Genomic DNA, 23,128 nt, shown 5'->3' on the forward strand with positions numbered 1-23,128 from the left:
GTTTCAAATTCCTGGGTGTCCACATCTCCGAGGACCTCTCCTCGTCCCTCTACACCTCAGCCCTGGTCAAAAAGGTACAGCAGCACCTGTACTTTTTGAGGAAGCTGAAGAAGGCTCGCTTGTCTTTCCAGATCCTTGGGAAACTTCGACTGCTGCACAATTGAGAGCATTCTGACTGTGCCACAGTGTGGTTTGGCAAATGCTCCGTGTCCGGCATCATCAGAGAGCCTTCACACCCATGCCACAAACTGTTTGCCCTCCTACCAACAGACAGGAAATGCAGGTCTCTTTGTTCCCGCACCAGCAGGCTCAGGAACAGTTTCTTCCCATGTACTGTAACCCTGCTGGACTCTGTGATCCATCCCATCACTAATCATACCCACCTGCCCAGCGCTTAGTACTACCTCTCAGGGACCTTGTTGCACTACTCCCTTGTACTACTTGTCTACCTGAGGAACCTCATTGCTGCTATCCCTGCATTTCATTTGCACATGCCACTTTGCACCTTCAATTTGCATGCACTGCATATTTAGAATTGCCATTGTACTTGCTTTTCTTTTTTTTCAGATGTTGCACACATGTCTACCTTGGGAACCTCATTGCTGCGATCCCTACATTTCAGTTGCACAGACTACCTTACACCTCCAACTTGCTCAATTGCACAGTCAAAATTGTAATTTGTACATGCATTAGCCTCATCGCACAACTATTAATTCCCACTTGCTAGTACATATACTTAATATTTGTAAATGTGTACATTTCCGGCCCTCCCCTATTTGCCTTCATTGCTCATTTAGAATTTACATTTTGCACTATATTTGCCTTCATTGCACATCTATATATTTCACTTGTAACATACACTTTACTTAATACTTGTACGTTTCCTGCCCTCTTCTATGTGTACTTTTGATAAGATGCTAACTGCATTTTGATGTATTGTACTTGTAATCTAAACAATAACAGTAGTAGTAGCAGCAATAGTTGTAGTAATACTAGCCGTAGTAGTAGCCATGCAGCAGCAGTAGCCATGCAGCAGCAGTAGCCGTGGTCAGGGCCGGTTCTAGGCATAGGCGACATAAGCGTTCTCCTAGGGTCCCTGACTGCTGGGGGAGAGGGGGTCCCAAATCATATTTTGCTTAAGACACACAAAAGGCTAGAACTGGAACTGGCCATTGTTGTAGTAATAGTAGTAGTCCTAGCTGTAATTGTGGTAGTCATAGTGTGAGGTCTTCCCGTCACTCCCGGTCCGACTCCTCCCCGCCACGCTCCGCACCTGCCACCGGTTCACTTCCCAGCACGCATGAACGCACCCAACACTCCAGATTCCTATCACCTGAATATTGAACACCTGTGCCCTGTTAACCCCTCTATTTAGCCTGTGCTCTACCTCCCCTCCAGTGTGAGGTATTGTTCCCAGTGGACCTGCCAAGCAATCTATCGCGCGCTCTCATTACGTTGTTGATTCCCAGCCTGTTGTGTTCTCTACCCTCTTGTCCCGTCCTCTCTCCTCGTTTACAGTATCCTGCATCTTGACCTGTTCGTCTGCCCCGTCGTGTCTCTCCCTGCCTACCCTACCTGTGTGGTTACCTGTACGGACTGCCTTCCCGGATCACCGACCTCCCTGCCTGCCCCTGGATATCCTTACCGTCTCTCCCAGCCTGTACTGTAGCCTCCGCTGAATGATCACCCGGCTTCCTGACCTGCTGGCCTGCTTCTCGGTTTCACGTCTCTGCTCATCCCTGCCTGTGCCTTCGCCTTCAAGGACTGATCTTCTGGTTTCCGACTCTCTGCCTGGCTTTATCGTTTGTGTGCTAGCCTACTCCCTTGTGCGACGAAAAATAAATCTACCATTGCACTCCTGCAATTGGACCCACACAACTCTGGTCCTGGTGTTCATTACACATAGCAGCAGTAGCCGTAGTAGTACTACAGTGGGGAACCCTCAAAGAGGGCCTAATAAGGATAGATGCTAATGTATATATTTTTAGATATTATAATTTGCAATCTTGTTTACATTTATTAAAATATGTTTTGCCTTAATTGTAATGATCTTCCTAATGAATTTGTTCAATGTGTGTTAGAAGAATAAGAGTTAATAAAGAGTTAATTAAGAAGAAAACTGTATCCAATCAGAATTTTTTGTTGGTAGTATCTTGGTAGAAATTATCTAGCTGTGCTCAACTCTCATTGGCTAGGCCCTCAGGCTTTGAACAGAAGGCTCCAGGCAACGTCATTGACATTGACTTCAGTTAGAGCAGCATTTTGGAATTACAGTAGAATCAACCAGTCACAACCTCTAGGGGCCCTACTAAGCATACCTCATTAATTCAGAACCAACAGTGAGCCTTATCTTGTTTTCTCACGCTTGAGCCTAGCTAGCTGATTAGCTTTTTGCAGTGAGTGTGCTAAAGTATTGGTTGCCCGGCTGTCAGGCCTGGCTTCGATTTAAAATCAAAAGACAGGCTACATGAACCTGCCATTATCCATTTCATAAAGAAGGACAGGAGATAGACTTCGTTTTTAAATGTAATTCATAATGGTGAGTGGACTTTTTGTTTTCATCTACTGTACAGCTTGCTTTTTATTGCTATCTTGTTCATATCATTTTGAATACAATGTGTAAAATATTATTTCAACTTTACTTTAACTTGTGGTAAAAACAAAGGTTATAAGGTTGCAATCGGAACAGTAGTTGTGTGGTTGAATTTATTGCGGCACCATTTGGGTGTTTTGGCAAATATTTATTTGAAAAATCCTATCGATATTTCCAACCGCTGTGTAGCAGACGTTTGCGGCTTCTGTGAGTCACAGCCGAGGCGTGGCTTAGGAACGTTTGGCTCTGTCATCAAAGAATTGCTTCTCTTACATAGGTGCATTGTGCAGACACAATTTGCGATGGCTCGCAGCTGGGCACCAGTGATGGGCTGGGCGGTTTTCACCACCCGTTAGATGGCCTTCCGGTGGGCCACGGAGCATCCGCCAAACCACGCTGTGGCGCAGTTCGTCAAAATGCTTTCTCCTACAAAAGAAAGGTCTCAAGTCATGCTCTGTATGCACAGGCATCCAAGTTCTCTATCTATATGTATGACGTCAGATCTTTTTCCGCTACTGTGAGGGCCTAGCTCTAATAGTCATGGTTAGGGTTAAATTTAGTACTAATAGTTGTAGTCATTGCATAGCAGTAGTATTTTGGAAACATGTTTTGCGGATCCCCCTTAGGTTTGAGCCCAAAATATTACTAGTTTAGTTTTGTGTTATATTTTCCATTAACTTTTTCTCAATTTCATGAAGGGTGCCAATACCTCTTGTGTTGAATGTATGTCTCTCTGTGCAGGACCACATATGTCGCATGGATTTAAAGAGTCTGTAAGGTTGCATCATTTCTCTGACTGGGAAAGATGAGTCACAGATCGTCCTGATCGGTGAGACGCACTCTTTCATGGTTGTTGGAGATGGCTCTGGCAACCCTGTGGCAGTCTACAGGAAGTTCACAGGAAACTTCACATCCGGACCTCTGCTCTGCTTCTCTTTACTGGCATGTGAAGTAAAAGTTGATAGGGAGAAATAGGGAACGGGGAGTCCAGACAGGGATGGACCATGTCAGGGGATGTCTGCCATCTGACTAGTGGAGTCAGTTCTACCTCAGCCTGGTCCTCATTCAGCTCTACTCCAGCCAGGTCCTCACTCATCTGTACTTCAGCCTGGTCCTCAGTCATTTGTACCTCAGCCTGGTCCTCACTTATTTGTACATCAGCCTGGTCCTCACTCATCTGTACCTAAGCCTGTTCCTCACTCAGCCGTACCCCAAACTATTTCCAGCATGTAACCTACGTTCTGGGACAAATCTCATCAACCCATACCATTAGCCAACAGGCAGGATTCGTGCCCTTTCCAATCCAGTCTGCCGGGCCCTATCGGAGGCTACAGGCTTTATCATCGCCTGCCCAAGGGCCACAAATGCCCCAACTGTGCAGGCGCTAGCACTTAACTAGTGAGACTGCTTTTCCAGGTGTTAAACCTGTTGATAGGGATTCTTCCAGGCCCAGGAGTGGACCACTATTCTCTGCAGGATAAACCCTCCTCCACCTCCATCCCTGGAACATAATGTCAGGCTCTATTAGGCAAACTCCCCGAAACACAACTGGACAGGGTGGACTGAACCTTGCTCTGGGCTGCCTGTCTGATGGACCCATCCAGAACCCTGTCCTCTGCCTGCAGCTAACCTGATGCTGCCTGGACGGTGACAGGAGGTGGCAGAACATAACTGGCCGACCCGGGCTCTCAGAATGTGTTGACATTTTGGAAGGGGTGTATGTTTCCTGTTAAACATGTTAAACATGCTGCACGTTTTTTCGAGGTGCTGTAGACAATTCCCCCTGCTACTGGGGGAATCAAATCTGACATCTCACCACACATAATCCCACATTCCCAGAGAGTTCTAAACTCCCTAAATTCTAATCTCCCTAAATTCCCAGGAACCTCTGTGACTAATCTATATAAGAAAGGTTTCTGGGGTCAAGTGGTCAAGTGGTCCGCAGCTGCAGACTGCATTCCCTCCATAAATTAAGTGGAAATGTGTAGTCAATATTACTTTAAATGACACCTTCTGTTTGAGTTTTATAAAGAACCGTGACTAGTGTTAACATAAGTAATCATCAAACAAATATGACCCTGGATATTTTTGCACTATAGTAACTGGGCAGTCAAATCAGTAAGTATGCACGTATTTTAAAAGATTTCTGGGCGCCTGTATTTTTCTTTTTCCTCAGAACTATAATCTTGGGCATTTATGGAGTTTTCATAGAAGTTAATTAACCATTTTCACTGGTAGAAGGCAGCGTTGCAATCCCACAGCAGCTATACATTGGAAGAAGAGCAAGACTAGGACCGATTATGCTGTTGCCTAGCAACACGTGTAAAAAATTTGAAGCGATTTAGTGCCCCCATACTGGTTTATCGCGGAGGTCATATGTTTACTAAACCCACATAAATGTGTGCTGGCTCACAGATGGGGTTTTGGGGAATTGTAGTATCTGGGGTTTTGTCTTGTTTATGCGGGGCACACGGACAGGTTGTGACGGTCATGTGAAACACTGTGTTCCCTTTCAACTGTCTGACTTCACAGACTCACTGAGGCAGTCATGATGTTTCTTTTCAATTGAATGACAAATGTTGTATCAAAATGGTTATCGAAAGAAAAAAGAAGCCAGTCTCTGTGCAGCTGACGGATTTGGCTCATTTGCGTTTAAGGTGAAATCCGAGCCAAGAAACATAGCAGTGAGTGAGAGAGCAGGCTTCACCAATGTGAATGATGCTTCCCTCAATACTCCCTGGACATGATTGGTCAGCCTCCTTCTTCTGCCTTAAAATAGTCTGGAACTCTGTATGCATGCAATAGCATATAGGAAAGCTTTTTAGTTGGCATAAAATTGCCCAGCAGCTCTGTGTGTTTGTTTATAAGTGTAGCTGTGTGCTCGTAAATGTGTACTGTGTGCGCGTGTGTGCGTATTTGCGCGGTGGCGAGACGGAGCTGCTGAGGCATCCACTTCACACCAATTTAGGTCATGCTAAACAAATGGTTTACTGAAGGAGGCACAGACAAATGGAAACATGTCTTCACTTCTTGTGGAGATTTCATATTTGTGTTTACTAGGGCATATCACCACTAGCAACAGTTTATTTTGTGTTTAAAGAGAGGTTTTTATTCAATCATTGCCTTTTATCTCTAAAAATGTAAGTGACACCAAATACATTGTGTACTTATTCTTTTTGTGACCATGTTGTATGTGCTGAGACTCCTTCAACAGACATGTTCCTTTTATCGCATTGTGGTATGTGCTTAGCGAAGAGTTAAGTGGATTCTCCCATAGCAGGGTTTTTCCAGGGTACGTTAATCACTCCTACCTTCCACATTAACTTTCAAAAACATCAAACACTGAAATCTGTGTACAATTTTGGCAGTCCAGAAAAAAACACATCAGCAACAATATGAATAAAAGATGTGGACTGCTTATGATTAGCATGCTAATGACTAATCATCATAGTAATAAGTTTGTTTGTGACCTCAAATTGCAGAATGTGGGAAGGAAGTAACTCTTGGGCCAGAAAAAAACTGAGTGAAAAGGTTCTGATCTCACATGATGTTCAGAAAAATAAAACGCAGAATGTAAGAACCGTGCTGGAGCATGTATTTCAAAAGGATGATGCGTTAAATAGTGTGAGGCAATTATGTAATAGCACAGGAGTTAAATGTCCGTTCTAATATATGGTTCATTTTTGAGATCATGAGAATTACAATTAGAAGATCAGAGATATTTTGATGTGCGTAACCCCATGTATAGATATTAACATTTATGTCCTCATTTGTTCGATTTTTATTTTGTTTTCTGAGGTTATCTTTTCTCGTTGAATGGTCTCATTATTGACTTCACCAGATTTTTTTATTTGATAAATATAATGTACATTTCCAAATCCTCTGTCAATTGTGCAAATAAAAGATATTTTCTTATTTGGGAGACTTGAATTGGCAGATTTAAACAGAATCACATTCGATTATATTTCACATAAATAAAATAAACAAACCATTATGTCAAAATATATTTTAAATGGGAAGTTTTGGCAAAATTCTAGAACTATAATGTCAGTGATTTTGCAATCAACACCAACATTCATTGGCATGAGATCACAACACTTTCCATTCCACATCATATTTACCAAAAACAAATCCTTGGTGTACAATTGCACGCTCTAAAATGAAGTGAGCTTTTACTATAGAACATACTATATATAACTGTAGAATAGAAAATAGAAGCACTGAAGAGATCTATACATAAAAAATAATGTTATTCTCCCACCTTCAATTGCAATGAACCTAGCACGCACTGTTGAAATACTTGCTGTTCAGAGGTCTTTGAGTTAAAAAGGAAGATAAGATGTAACGGTGTTGGTGATCAATCACTGAAACTGATCACGGGAAATTAAACCAATACACATAGCTGCATTGCACTTAATCATTTTTAGCAAACAGAACATACAGGGGGATTTATGGAGTGGAACCACACAACCATGTATTCTAGAGGTGTGGGTATTCTCAGGGCTCTAACAGTGGAATCCTGGAGGGGAATGAAAAGCCAACGGGTTCAGAGGTCAGTAGGGGCAGCATTCTGTGTCACCAGTGTAACCAAGCATAGACATGACTCTAGGTTTCATCAGCAGGTGTATAAATATGTGTTATGTTTCACAGTCCGTGTCTGGAGGGACGGCAGCCCAGATGGGATTTTAAATGTTGTTTCATGTGGTATCATTTAACTGGTTAGTTCACCCCTCATTGAGTTGCCATCTGCTGCCTTTTCAGCCGCTCTGCTCTCACATTCTGAGTAGGATGGGAACATTCACACTTGTACACGAGGTTCTTCCTGAGAACGCACTTCGACCAATGGACTGTAGCTACACAGCACAATTTACAGGAGTTTAGTAAAAGGAGTCACATGCACCTTAATATAATTTCTCAAACAAGTAAATATCAGTGCAAAATGACAATTGACAAATAACCCCAAAGCTACCATTGTTGCTTCTTTGTTTAGGGGAAAATATGTTGTAGACAATGCCCTAGCAACAATAAACAACAAAACTGCTTGGACAAACAAAAAATAACTTGTGCTTCTACAGAGTTGCTAAGAAATGCAGCAGCTGTCAACAACAATCTCATCAATTATACAGTGGATTCTTCCACCAAAAAACTTTTGTCACCGATCTGATATGGATAAAACATGATTTAAAAAATACAGTTTTTATGATAATAAAGAGTTATCCTTATTTTAGATAACTTTTGAAAACATTTGATTATTCTTAAAATGTAAGTAAAGTAGTATTGTAATCTACTTACCACTGACGTTTAAATGTGTTTTGAGAAGAAATCCATAGGGGTAATAGTGTTTTCTTTTTGTCTTGTACTTCTCTGGTTTCTCGAGAGACAGAAAATAAAACAGAATATTTCAAAACTAAATCCTTCAGCTCCCTCTTCGTTTTAGCTTGCTGTATTCACTTTAAGGAAAACACCATCTGTAAAATATCTTGCTGCTTGAATTCTACGACTTGAAGCCAGACATATATTTGAATTTGTGAGTTAAATGATTCTTCATTGGGTGAGTTTATTCCTCTCATATGAGCCCTTCATTTCTGGAGACGGTAGGCTAAGACGATTACTGGCAGAGTTAGATCATCAGCCAGTGCCCCCTCCCTTTATTGACGGGCTCCCTTATCACACTTGCCAGAAAGCAGCCGCCAACTGGCCTCACCTGGCAAATATGCCAGTTTGGAATTGTGCTTACACTAACCTCGATATGTTTGCATAACACCCTATTCGACATTTCATTTTAGTAGGGTTGCGGTGAAACATTTTGGGTTCCAGTGCTGAACATTTTGTATTTTTATATGAATTTCCCTTCATTTAAAACGAGACTGGTCGGAATAAACCTGTAAAACAGTTTATACGTGTTTAACTGAGGGGTGGGGGGACCTACGTAGTGTTATTTTATTTAAAATAAGGTGGTCAATGTTTTTCGTTTCACTTATAAGGTGTTATACTCTATCATCGGAGAAACGTGCTTGTTAATGAAGAGCCTTAAACCAATTCTGACCACGGCCTTATAATAGTAAAAAGTAAAAACAAATACAAATCATGAAATATTGAGAAAACATGCAGCGCGATGTCAGTGTAGAATGTGTACAAGGAGGAGGAGGGGGGCGACTTTCAGATGACATTGACGCTATGTAGATGGGAGTTGAGAATTGCGCTCCCCTCAACGTTTCTGGTTGTTGATGTTAGACAGTCGCACAAGGCGAAGCGGCTGCTTCTCGTGTTGATTCAGCCACCTCGTCAGCACCGCGCCGCTGGACAGCTCCCCGCAGCGGGATACGTGCGCGCTCTCTTCTAGGACTCTTAGCGCTTGTTCCAAGTCTTTTAATGGAAAGACAATATCTTTATGTTCCAAGTAAAACTGGAAGTTTACAACTTCAGGGGGAATCTACGGATACCTCGTTTCGAGATTTGTGGCAGGCAGCACATCCTCGGTGGCAGAGAGCACAGCTTCATTGTGAGTAAATTGGCTTCGTTATGTGAATTCCATACGGTTGCGTTTCGCAGTGCTACGCTTCCATGACTTGTTTATTGTCAGGAGCATAATAATGACAGTTAATAAACTCTTGGTTGTGCACGTCAGTATGGAGCTACAGTAACCACAATTCGTTCAGATAATAAATTCAAATATACGGACGGCTAGTCGTTTAATGAAACGCTCATAAAACAGATTTTTTTAGCAGACTCGGTGTGCGTTTGGTTCTCTATACATCGAATAGAATGGAAGGCTATTTGTGCAGCTTGACGCGTAAAGCTTTACGCTTTGGGCATTCCTTTGTCTCCACAAATGCAATTGATGAGATACAGTTTGGTTGAAACATTCTTGTAGATTTTCGTGTCCGCTGAAATCAGTACATGCTTAATTAGTATAAGCTTATCTGCACGTGTCAATGGCATGGTGTTATTGTTGCTCTCTCATATTGGGTATGCATATGTAATTTCTGAATGTTATGTTGCGTTTTGCGCGAGCTGGATGAATTTGATTCTTAAGTGTCTGAAAGTTTATTTTATTTGTGAAAATGGTCATGAATTTTGTAATGTGCATACCCGATAATGAACTGCATTGAAATGCTAATCTTTTTGATTGGATTTGTACGAATACTGGGGTTGAAAAAGTAGGCTATAGCTTATCCTAATCAATCTACGCATAACCCCTTCATCAGCGTTGCTTTATGGGGGCAAAAGTCCTGTGCCATCATTAATATGACATCATTGCTTTTTTTGTAATGTTGTGTCTAAGATTGCATAGCAAATGTCTGACGAAACGGTTATTAATCCCGAGTTCAATCTGTGGGTAACTTTTAACATTTGAAAATAAATATATAATTTCTTACCCAGTAGTCTAAAGCTCACCCAATAGTATAAGTAAATATTGAACATTCAAGCTACATACAATGACTGTAAAATGCAGCTCCGTGGAATTTTTCTCATAATAATTCGCTCTTAAATTACATTCTCATTCTGGAGCTAATCAATTGTAAATGTTATCAGGTTGTCCAATCAATTTCTCAATTTGAGCACGCCATCAAAAACCGACCAATTGCTCTATTCACCGATTTCAGGTTAACGGCAACAGACGAGCCGTGTCCCCATAGCGGTCACCTGCTTCCAAATATTTGGTTAAAAGGTTTTAGTCGAAAACCGCGAAGCTGCTGTCTACGTGGACTGGTGCAGAAGCTCCCCGTCCCAAGGCCAGGATTAGTACCAAATCAAGAGAAATGGCGACGAACGGTACCAAAACGGATGGACCAGTAACAGAACTTAACGAAGTGGCGACTAATGATAAACCCAAGTCACTGGACGTAAAAGATGAAAAGAAGAAAAAGGATCTTCCCGCAAGAGAAGAATGGGTTGGGAGATTCGATTTCCTTCTGTCATGTGTAGGTTATGCAATTGGATTGGGAAATGTATGGAGATTTCCATATCTCTGTGGAAAAAACGGTGGAGGTAAATATAATTTTATACATAAAGAAGTCATATAGTTTAAGCTCATTTCACTATTAAATGAGTACTAGATGCATTGCAAGCACCCTAATTATTATGTGACATGAACTGAGTGAATAGCACAATATCTCTTCTGTAGGAGCAAATACATCATTATTGTTATCACAATGTCCAATGATTCCAATCAGCCTGACAGTGGGTTGTACATTCCATTAAAATTTGGCATTTTATTGTTATTTATATATGGGTTCATTTACTTGTGTCTATGCAGGAGCCTTCTTGATCCCCTATTTTTTGACACTCATATTCGCTGGAATGCCCCTGTTCCTGTTGGAGACTGCTCTTGGTCAATACACCTCAATTGGAGGACTTGGAGTCTGGAAACTGGCTCCCGTGTTCAAAGGTATCCATTTCATTTACAAAATGGATGGTTATTAAAGTTTTTTGGGATTTGTTTAATCTTAGATACAGTTTTCAATTGTCATATGGCCCCCGGATCATCAACCACAAAGGACACTAGGAATTCTACTGTTTCTACTTTTTAAATGTATTACAACACTAAGAGCATTAATGTAATTCATTTCCATGTCCTAGGTGTTGGCCTTGCAGCAGCTGTCCTGTCCTTCTGGCTTAACATTTATTACATTGTCATCATTGCCTGGGCCATTTATTATCTCTACAACTCCTTTACCACTGTAAGTACCACACGTTTACCTCTTACGAGCCATAGACAAGCCCATGTTCCAGCTTTGTTCTTTGCTTCTTCACATCACGTGAGATAACTTTTTGCATAATGGTGGACAACGCTGTTCTTCAGTTTATCCTCTGTGGTTCGTTTTTAGGAACTTCCATGGAGCTCTTGCGGCAATTCCTGGAACACTGACAAATGCTACTCAAACTACAGCATTGTTGACAACACCAATATGACCAGTGCGGTGATGGAGTTTTGGGAGTAAGTGTTTCTTTTTTATTGGCTTCAGCACAGCACCTAATTACAGTACAGTGCACGCTTTCTTATGAAAAAGAAAGGAAAAGTACATTTGCTGCAAAGCATTCCTCCTAGTGCATTTAATTATCTTATTGTTGCACGCTCTAATCTTATAGGCGCAACATGCATCAAATGACCGATGGCTTGGAAAAACCAGGGCAGATCAGACTGCCTCTGGCAATAACACTGGCCATTGCTTGGGTCCTAGTTTACTTCTGTATCTGGAAAGGGGTTAGCTGGACTGGCAAGGTAAGATGAAGATTTCTCGTGGTAGATTTGAAATGCATGGAAATACTTTGGTATCCAAGTTGTAACATTGATGCAATATTAATCATTGTCATATCACCTTCATCAATCATTTATAATGCACCAACTATTGTCCTGATTGATTTTATAATGAGAGTAGAGATATTGAACACTCAATCATATGCAGGCTCATGGTGCCTTCCCAAATTCCATTTCTTCTAATACAGATTTGGGGGAAATTTGATGAAAGGAAGAGGAGTGAACAAGCCCTTTGCAATCTGGTTTTGTCCTTTTCACTCCACCTCAACTGAAGCCATTTTACTCCCTAGTGGGGGTAATGTGTCATGTGACCACAGCAAATACAATTTGTTGTGGTCACAAAACGTTCCGCCCACTTGCAAATTTTGCTTTCAAATCTCATCCGGTGTATAATAGAAGCATAACGTGATAGTGTCAAATCAAATTGAAGCTTCAATGAGTTTCTTGACTGGATTTTTTCTGTTTATTTGCCTCTCCTTTTCCCCCCTGTTCTCTATGTGAGAGATCGGAGCACAATACATCCATTGGCTTTTCGCTAATGAACAGGCTTTTGTTCAAGCAGAGGCAGAAATGCAAATGTGTTAATTCAATGGCGTATAGCTCTTAACAGCGTTAACATGGATTATTTGCTGATGGTGATTCATTGATTCCCTGTCTAGGTTGTGTACTTCTCGGCCACATACCCTTATTTCATGCTCTTCATTTTGTTCTGCCGTGGAGTGACTCTACCTGGAGCCATAGATGGAATTCTCTTCTATATCACCCCTAATTTTGAAAAACTCAAAGAATCTGAGGTAATGAATGAACAGATTCACGCTACGTGAGATAAATACTGGTGTTTTTTTGTTTCGTCAAAAGGCTAACTGGTTCTCTACTCTGGTCAGGTCTGGCTGGATGCTGCCACTCAAATCTTCTTCTCGTATGGTTTGGGCCTGGGTTCACTGATAGCTCTTGGCAGCTATAACCCATTTAATAATAATGTTTACAGGTAAGAGGGAGAGATGGACTGTGTCAGGCAGTACTTAAAAAGGTCATCATTAGACCAGTAAAATTGAGCTGTATACGTGACCGTGAAGTGTAATTTACTATAAGCCATTTAAAATGGAAAGCTTGTTCATCATTACAGTATTATAATTTCATCTGATATGGGGCCCTTCATGTGGTTTTGGATGTGCATAACACACATAAAACTTCTTCCCCAAACAGCACCTCCCTGGTTCTAGGTCACAAACATTGCTCATACGTTATATAACCATGCAGCCTGAACAGGCATTGTTTTTAATTTACTTGCTATTTATTAGTGGCTTAAAATTATTTAGTCATAGGTTAAACTATATGTCATGCAATCAAGTTTGTAAATGTGGATTAATTTAAGGACACTTTGCAAATACGGCCTTAGTTAACATGAGGAATTGACATTTAATTATTTAACATTTAGGTATTATGGTAATGGCAACAACCCCCCCCCCCCCACCCCCATTGGACTTTTTTACAAAAAGCAAATTGTTTTATCTCATTACACAACTCACGGGTGAGGCCAATATGAATACATTAAGAAGGAATATGTTTTCCACTTAGCAGTACAAAGCAGTAGGGTCCCTCTACTGAGACGGACCTTTTCAGGGATTCATGATGATTCTGCAGTAGACATTACAGATCTCCGTAATCTCTGACAACAGGACATTTCCATGTTCCCTCTCTCCAGAGACTCTATCATAGTGTGCTGCATCAACTCCTTCACTAGCATGTTTGCTGGCTTCGTCATCTTCTCCATCGTGGGCTTCATGGCCAACGTCACTAATCGGCCCATACAAGAAGTGGCAGCTTCAGGTAAACCCAACGCACAAGCGAGTAGTAATAGTGTCTATTCTTACTTCTGCTCACCGCTCACAGCGACCCATACCCCCTCCAACTCCCACTGAAATGTCACCTGGGTTTCTACCTTAGTCCACGCAGAGAACTCCAACCAGGAGAACTGTGAGCCATTGTGCTGTGTTGTGTGGGTTTTGTATGCAGGACCAGGCCTGGCTTTCCTGGCGTATCCCGAGGCAGTGACCCAGCTGCCTATCTCTCCACTCTGGGCTATCCTGTTTTTTTCCATGCTGCTGATGTTGGGTATTGACAGTCAGGTGAGGCTGTTTTGATTGAATGCTCTGAGATCTGTTGGTGCTTTAGGTCAGTTTCTGTCACCTGCATTTTCATGTAATGGAGCGCCCAGAGATGTGTGACCTGGCAAGTGCATTGAAATGGTTCTGACCTAAATATGGGTACACATCCTGCTGTTCTCTGTTGGTCTCATTGTGACCACATGATTAAGTCACTGTCTTTTTCTTCTCTACTGGATACATATATTAGATGACCCCTGACTTTTACTGTCAACCCTTTTCAGTGCAACTAAATCACCTCCCTCTCTGCCCCCGGGTGCTCAGTTCTCCTGCTGTTAGCTTGAGTAGGATATTTTGGTTATTGGCAACTATGTCTGCTAGCAATGAGGCTAAATCAAGACATTGAGACTAGAAGGTTGTCATTGACATTTAAGTCAATAACAAGTTATTCACACACAATTTCTCTTTAAGTGGACTGAATATATGAGATTGCATTTAAGAAAAAGTCAATATAAAATAAAAAGGATAATTAAAAAAGTAAGTTACCCACTTTCTATTGGTAGTGTACTGGAGTCATTTAATAGGGAAGACATGACAAACACACTTCTGAAATCTTTGGAATAATTCAAATGATCTTATTTTGCAGATTGCAAATTACCTTACTGCCCTTGAGTATTAAATTTTCTCGGTTTATTTCCTTTCCTTTGGCACAAGAATGTCAGAAGAATGTCAACTATTTAACCTCTGAATAAATACAGGGGTCTTAGATCATGTGGCCTATAGGAGTGGCATTGCTGTAAAATTCAGTATCAATCAATACAAAAACATCCATGGAAGATAAATTACAAACTTGTTGCAGTTTACTGACTTTGGGTATCATAGACAAGAAAATAATGTCAGTTTATTTATCCAGTTTAACAATGTTGCTTGGTCTTAAACAGATAATAATTCAATAATTAAACAATATTATTGTACATTAATAAATGTATTTAAGGATGTGACTAGAAAAAAATAAGGGTTTTGACTAATTGCTAAATGATTTAATAATTTAATGTTGCGACATTTCTATTGAGATTATTTTAATATTCTGTGTCGATCAAACTTTATCACTGAACCAAGATTGACATTATAGAACCATTATGTTCCATTTAAAATAACATTTCCTTAACAATAATACATGTTCAAATGTATCATCATTTTAATATTCTGAACTTTAGATATTCTTAAGTTGAGGACCTAATTGGGTTATGAAAGAATAATTGATTGTAAGACAGTTTTGATCTAGGAGGTGACAATATACCTCAGAACTACGTACAGATAGAACCTTCTTAACCCTAGGTGTGTAAATGCTTCTGCTCATCTTCAGATTACTCACACGTTGACCACACTAGTGCCCCTACTATTTTGTAACCAACCATGGACCATGCACCAGACATTTACAATTGACTGTGCTGTATTTCAATTTTACCTTGAGGTTTTTCTTTTAAAGGCAAATTGCAAAACTTAACCGGTTAACATGAAATGTATTGTATGTTAAATGAAAATATAGAGGAACCAAAAGATCAATAACAGCAGAATCGTTACCTGACACCCAATTTGTGTCTGTGTGTGTCTAGTTTTGCACCGTGGAGGGTTTTATCACTGCTCTGGTGGATGAGTTTCCAAGGGCACTTAGGGGCAGGAGAGAGATCTTCATTGCTGTTGTCTGCCTGGTGTCCTACCTGATCGGACTGTCTAACATCACACAGGTAGTGTACGCTCTCTGTTAATTGTCTTCCTGTCTTGCTCTTTCTATATTTATCTCACTTTGTATCTCTCACTGTCTCTCTGGTCTACCTCAGTCTCGTCCTCTTTCTCATTCTGATTTCACTCAAGTCACTGCATCAATTCAGCTATCATCATTGACCATTCATCAACTCCAAAACCTTCTTGGTTCATTCAGGGCATTTATATATATATATATATATATATATATATATATATATATTTATTAAATTGGATAGCACATTTTGTTGTCTGGTTTTATTGATACCAAAAATACCACATTTGTTTAGAGTAGACACCATGGTTGCCGTTGATATAAAGACCACAGACATTGGTTCCTATCTAGAATTACTCACCTGTCTGTGTTTTTTGTTACAAGGGCGGCCTCTACGTGTTCAAGCTCTTTGACTACTACTCTGCTAGTGGGATGTGTCTTCTCTTCCTGGTCTTCTTTGAGTGCATCTCCATATCCTGGTTCTACGGTTGGTCTCCAAACATTATAATATTCACATTATGGCAAAGAGTAGTAAAGATCAGAGACTACCTATTTCAGCATCTCAAAAGAACTTGTTACACGAATGTAAGCCCGGGCATCATTTGTAAGAAAGAAATAAAATAAGTCTCTTTCTATTCCGCTACTAACTGGATGGTCTCGGAAACTGTGAAGGTTGAATGATGAGATAATCTTGCACTTGTCCGGAGACGTTAGTGCAGCTTCGACCTCCGGGACATCGGCTCTGCTCACGTTCACTAAACCACACACCGGCTCTCCTCCCACATTACCATTCACGGCAGAGTAGCGGTACATTTGAATAAATGAATTTGAATATTTTCATAATGAATTCCTTTGTCTCGCAGGTGTGAACAAGTTCTATGACAACATCCAGGAGATGATTGGCTACAAGCCCTGTTTGTGGTGGAAACTGTGCTGGGTCTGTTTTACCCCTCTCATCGTGGCCGTAAGTCGTACACCACGCACACACGCACACACGCACACACGCACACACGCGCACACACAGGGATCTTAAAACAAGGTAGGTCTTAAAACAAGACCCCTCAACATGACCTGCCTCGAGGTACTCGGAGACAGCCACATGAAGTGGAGGCGGGGGGTGTTATGATTAATAAGGATCGTACCATGTTTCCCACAGGGGGTGTTCCTGTTCAGTGCCATCCAAATGGTTCCTCTCACCTTGAACAACTATGTGTTCCCCGCCTGGGGCCAGGGAGTGGGCTGGCTCATGGCCCTGTCCTCCATGGTCCTCATCCCAGGGTACATGGTATACATGTACGCTGGACTCAAGGGCACCTGGAAAGAGGTACGCCAACGTGGCTACTGATGTGGGGATATGTTCTCCCACTTCTCTCCCACTTCTCATGATTGTCGGGTTTATTGCCTTGCACAGAACCGTTTTTTTGAGTCAGGTTCTCAGCTGAAATTCATTTGTTTTTTTGTGAATCTTTCTCAGCGCCTGCGGATAATGTTCCAGCCACCAGCAGTGGTCCGACGGCCGCAGGAGAATGGGCCCGAGACAGTGGTTGCCGAGACCAATCTAGCTAGTCCCTCTAACCCCGCCAACCCAGCTAGCCCTTCCAACCCAGCTAGCCCTTCCAACCCGGCTACCCCCGCCAACCCAGCTAGTCCCGCCAACCCGACAGCCACAAGCCCAGTTGCCGCCGCCCCAACCAACCCAACACCTCCAGCTGCCCCAGCATCTGTGGCTAGCCCTGTGAACCCAACCGGTCCGAACGTAGCCACGGTTCTGACCACGCCGGCCAACCCAACTAGTCCTACTAGCCCGCAGCCCAATCCAGTCAGCCAAACGGCAATGGAGACAGCCATCCCACCAGCTAATGTAGCGAGTTCATCCAACCTAACTCACCTGACCAACCTGACCAATGCAGAGGCTAATGTCTAGACAAGGGAGTACCCTCACGGAGAACACGTAGTCAATGGCGAACATTACTAAGGACTTCCAAGATTTTAATTGATTAACCTACCTCCAGGGGCAATATCTGATCAAACCGGATTTTCAAAAAAAATCATGTTTAATTTCTCTGCATTTGTAAAACCTTCCTGGTTATGTCTTTTTATCGGTATGCATTACAAATACAAAAATCGAAGACTGTTAGTGTTCACAAAAACTACCGTAATCTGAGTAAAAAGATGTAAGCTTACTGTGTAATACTGTGAGAAAAGAAAAAAATACTATTGAAACTATAGATTAGCAATTTGTTGAGTATCTTCATGAACCAAGTAAATACAGTGTGATTATAGTAGAGATGAAGTCCTAGTCAACAAAAGGATCACCACGGGAGAGTGCAAGGGAAGGGGTCAAATTATCGTGGTTGTTTACTAAGCCTCACGCAGTCTTATCTTTACAAACCTTTGTACTCCGTGAGGCTGATTGCGGGCCACATGTCAATGAGGCAACTGATGAAGAAGCACAATGCCAATAAGAAGTTTAAAGTTTATGAACCCTGGAGTGATCCAGTATACTTGTTGCAAAAGATTTTGTGTGTGTGAGAGAGACTGTTATTTTATCTTGCTTTTTTTAGGAAAAAAAAAAAGAACTTTTATGTGACTGAAACATTTTTAGAATTATTTTTAGGATGTTTTCTACTATAAATGTTGTGACCGAGGACCAAAACCGTAGGCAGACGAAAGCAAAAACGATCTATGCCATGTAGGGTTCACTATATGAAGCACAGGGTAACAAATACGTACAAAAAATAGATATACTAGATCACAGAGTATAGGAAAATGATTTACAAACATCCACTATCCCTTAACACCAACAGTCAGTCCTGTTTACTGTTTTGCATGCTTTCCTCAGGAACATCAGAGAAAATTTCCAAAATGTCTCCTGACAGATCTAAAATGAGAACAGAGAAGCCCTTAAGCCAGTTATTAACCAATTTATACCAAGCCATAGTCTGTTTGCATGACTGGGCAGATAACCAGAAAATCACTTCGTACTCGAGCAAACAATATTGGACCAACTCTATGTTTGAAACTAGTCATTTTTATTTCACTTTATGTGTAATGATCAATTATACTTTGATCAATATGTATTCAGCAATACATATGTAGATGTGTAGGTGAAGGCCAGTGGGGATCGGTTTCTCTTTTTCTTTTCGTTGTCTTTGCTTTACTAGTGAAAAGCACAAAAGCTTTAATTTCCTCAGACTTTTGCCATGGTGTGTTTAAAGACAATGCTAGTTTGCTTCTATGGCAGCTACAGAGAAAAGCATCTGGTTGAATGAAACCTGTTTACTTTGAAAAGCAAAACAACTAAGTGAAAATGTGAAATGGCTACAGTTCATGTCCTGTGAATTTTGTATAAAGTTACTCTACCACAGTTTTCTCTGGAACTTTGTTGTAAGCCTGTACTGTGTAAAATATGTAACTGTGAATGTCTGTAATACATTGGAAGTTATTGTCTAAATGTTGAAAAAATTCTAAAGAGTTGCTGTTTTCTGCAATAATATTTTGATCACAGAAACTAAAGCACATATCTTACAGAAATATACGAAATGATGACAATGAAGATATTGATGATTACATTAAAAATAGAAACTATGTCTAGTAAAAAACTATATTGTTTTGTATATTTTTAACTGTCTCACTGCCTAATGTACAACATTATATAAACATGATATGTATTTAAATGGTGTCATATGATAAAGCACGATTGTCATGTTATACAAAAAGAAAAAAGCAGAAAAAATAAAGAATTATAGAAAATATGAATAACTGTCATGCATATGTTAATTAGTCCACTCAAGCTTAATATTATGTTTGCTGTACTGAAGCTTTTGATGTGGTGAAATTAGGTCACCATAATAGACCTCTCAAATATTACATTCTGCATTAAATCTTGGATTCAGAGCTGGCAATTCATCATAATCTCCAAAAATAAATACAATATTTGTAACAATGTTTATAATTAATAGATTTACACACTTCAGAAAATTCTACCTAGAAAGAAAGAAGGAAAAATAACAAGCATGGTTCTATAGCAATATTGGAAAAGCATATGAAGGAAATTGCTAATTAGAAATGCCATAGAGGTATAGTCAGGTCAGAGACTACCAATGCAATGTACTGTAAAAACCTTGTTCAGTGTTGTGGGGGAAAATAATGAATATCTCCTATTCATGTCCTGCCACAGTGCACACGCATTCACAACAAGAAGTTATTACAAGCCAAAAATGCATTCGAGAGAACAACCATGAAGAGAGCTGCATGTCTGAAAGCTTCTCTCTTGTGTTCTGTAGCAGAGTGCCAGAAACCCAGTCTGATAAGCACAGCCTCAGCAGGCTAGATAAACATCCCCGCAAAACAGCTCTGGCCCCGGGGCCTGGCGTGCCGACCCACCTCATCTCCCCAGCCTCTTACGGCTGTATGTGTGTCTCTGTGTGTTGTCTGTATCTGAGCCTGTGCATCCTCCGTCTCCCGGACCTCCTACAGCCGCTGCTTCCATTAGCTTCCAGTGTGATAAAAGAGACGGCACCAGCTGACACCACAACAATGACTCGCACATGGATGAACGAATGAAATGTCCTCTCCAGTAGCTTGTGGCAAAGTGTGCATGCATGCATGTGTCTGTCTGTGTGGCTGCAAAGCTGCGGAATATGTCTGGGAGAATACCGGGGGTTGAATAATGTCCCTCGCAGCAGTTTATATAAATGAGCCGATGATAGATGGCATGCTAGCCTCCTATCTTAAGTAGTGTCATTAAGCATCATTACCTATGAAAACCTGTCACTACTGAGACAACTAAAGCTGATGTCTTATGTCTACATAGACAATGGATAACCATTTTCATCCAGGCAGGACATAAAAAGGAAGCTCCTGATTAGTTAGAATAGTAATAGCAATCCACTATGTCATTTCTATGTGAAAAGTCAGTATTGCAGCATGAATTTGTACCAAATGTGACAGATTTTCCTTGGAGATTGGAAAGTATTTTCCCATCCAGAGACATTAATGAAGACATTGAGTTTCAATTATACCTTTTCCATGTGTACACATCTAAATAGGTGACGGATGTGTAACGTACACTTTCTCTCCAAACATATACCACATTAACAGTATAGAATCTTTGCGGGATGACATTAAGGATTCAGACAGGGAGAAGAGCAGGGGACATGGCTGTTTGGTGTACAGCATGTATTGGCACAGTCAGTGGTGAGAAACTATTTTGAAAGTTAAAAAGAGCTGGGAGTGTGGCCGCAGGAGAGGACACTGGAGGAGCAAACTGGTGATCCATGATGCTTTTATGAAAGGGTGACAGAACGCAGGGGCTTAGAAACTCACACAGGCTACTGCGATTAATCCTACCAGCCTCCTCAGAAGAGGAAAAATCATTCTACTATTAGAATGAAAACACTGAATATTTTTATTTTATTGCCACTTCAGATTTAACCCCTCACCGATTACAATCATCCATTTGCCATCTTCTAACCTAAGTTTTGGTTGAGGGGTCTATATGTTTATTTTTGGAATGCTTGCTATTCTTCTTCTAGGCTTGGGTTGTGTTTGGCCAATTGTGTGGTCTGACTGAAGTATTCTCACCCGAGAATTCAGAGCAAATACATTAATGAATTACTAATCTTTGCAGATGCATGAATCTACATATCAATGTAATCAGTGGATGTTGTGTGCTTGGCTATTTCCAGCAGAGGGGCTGAGAGGATGTCAAGCGTGCAAAGCCTCTCTGCATATATGCTAATCGCCCTTCATTTCCAATCTCAATATGAACCCCTCTGAAATGAACTTAGAAAACACTAGAACCCTGTCAGATTCTTGCACCCTCACTGAATCTGTGCAAATGCTGCAATGGTGTGTAGTTATACAGCACAACAAGAGGTGTCTGGGTTTGGTAACCAGAGAAGGCCTATAAGGATGTGTGAAACATAGTCCCTCCCTATTTAATCAAATCTTGTCATGACATAGATACTGCATTCTGTGGTTACTTCAGGCTCAAAGACTTAAAGACAGCCAGTGTTCTTCAGCACAGAGGTATCATAGGCTTAAAGCACTATGCCAAGTAGATAACAATGTTCCACTGCAAGTCGTAAGAGGTTAACACAGGCACTTTAGGAATATGCAATGTTCCTTTTAAACAAATCCCCAACTTTTGAAGATTACACATCCTCTAGAAATTAGTGACAAATTCAATCTATGCATTCCCCACTCCCACAGGAAATTGGTTGCGTGAGACAAACTCTTCCTATGGGGAAAGTTAACTGAAATATTATCACTGTTTGAAGTTCTTGATTTATGTTCGAAGCGGGACCATATTAAATCAGAACCTGGGACGAATATAGCCACCAGGCGGCATGTTTGATACTCCAGTCATAGTGTATTTTATTATACTATTTACACATGTGTACTCCTTTTCAAATATTGGTATTGTTTTGATAACTCTCTGTTAAATATTTCAGCATCTGTCTCATGTTCCCAGTTGATCAAACCTAAAACCTGTTTGCTCAGTGAATAACCTGACTGCAAGCCGAGCTCCATCATACACTTGCCATACACCAAGCTCTCTGCAGATGGTTTAGAACGAGCTCCTTTTAAAGAAGGGGAATTTGAATAGATAATTTCACTAATCAGAAGGCTGTCCCCAGTGACCTTCAGTTTGTTCTAGCTCATCTTGCCTTTTGTCACAGCTTATAACATCTCCTCAATAGGCCAGGGGGCTTATTGACGAGTCACTGTAGATTACAGCTCGGGTCAAACGCTGGCTGAAATGAGGCACAGGAAACAGCCGGGCAAACTGGACAGAAATGCAGAGGGAAGCAGGGCACCGACCGCAGGGAAGGAGAAACTCCTGGGAAAAAAGGACAGCTAAGTGACTACTGGGGGAGGGTTTATTGTGTCCCTCCTTAGGAATGATTTCACTTCTGTGGCTTTGTAAATTATTGTGTTTTCTTATTACATACAAAATGAAACGTAGCGAGTAGCATCCGAGGGGATATCTGCAGGCCTAGGGGTGAGATGACAAAACGTACAAGCGCCATCATTATGTAACTATTTTGGGCATCCTCAGACATACAGGAAGGAGCAGCTCATGCCATCTTCTGCCGTTGGGCAACATTCCACATGGTGAGACAGACATGTTTCTCTGAATGGACGTCACGCACACTTGGAGGGTCTTCTACCCTGATAGACGCTGCAGATTGGGGGTAGAATGGACTCACTATCCAGCAAAGCTTCTCTAACGGTTCCTTTTCCAATAGAGTGACATTCAGTCAGGACTGATCTCCTGGGTTCGTGATACATGACAAAACATAGGTTTTTAAACAGCAACATGCTACTGTGTGATCTGACAGATTCCGGCCATTCTTCCGAAAACCTGACGGTGGCTGAGGGGGAAGTTGGGCATTCAGCGT

The 23,128-nt window shown here is 41.1% G+C and overlaps 1 protein-coding gene across 1 annotated transcript; it reads left to right on the forward strand.

Moving 5' to 3' along the window:
* Positions 1–8,792: 8,792 nt before the first annotated feature.
* LOC105029134 (sodium- and chloride-dependent GABA transporter 1) lies at positions 8,793–19,474 on the forward strand. Its single transcript, XM_010902317.4, has 15 exons — positions 8,793–9,095; positions 10,201–10,585; positions 10,854–10,985; positions 11,177–11,277; positions 11,425–11,534; positions 11,687–11,819; positions 12,515–12,649; positions 12,740–12,843; positions 13,561–13,685; positions 13,872–13,984; positions 15,577–15,708; positions 16,104–16,206; positions 16,583–16,683; positions 16,876–17,043; positions 17,194–19,474. The coding sequence occupies exons 2-15, from the start codon at positions 10,357–10,359 to the stop codon at positions 17,641–17,643; spliced, it is 2,136 nt and encodes a 711-aa protein (XP_010900619.1). The 5' UTR covers positions 8,793–9,095; positions 10,201–10,356; the 3' UTR covers positions 17,644–19,474.
* Positions 19,475–23,128: the final 3,654 nt, after the last annotated feature.

Source organism: Esox lucius, chromosome 12 (assembly GCF_011004845.1).
Source record: "Esox lucius isolate fEsoLuc1 chromosome 12, fEsoLuc1.pri, whole genome shotgun sequence".
Taxonomy (NCBI): domain Eukaryota; kingdom Metazoa; phylum Chordata; class Actinopteri; order Esociformes; family Esocidae; genus Esox; species Esox lucius.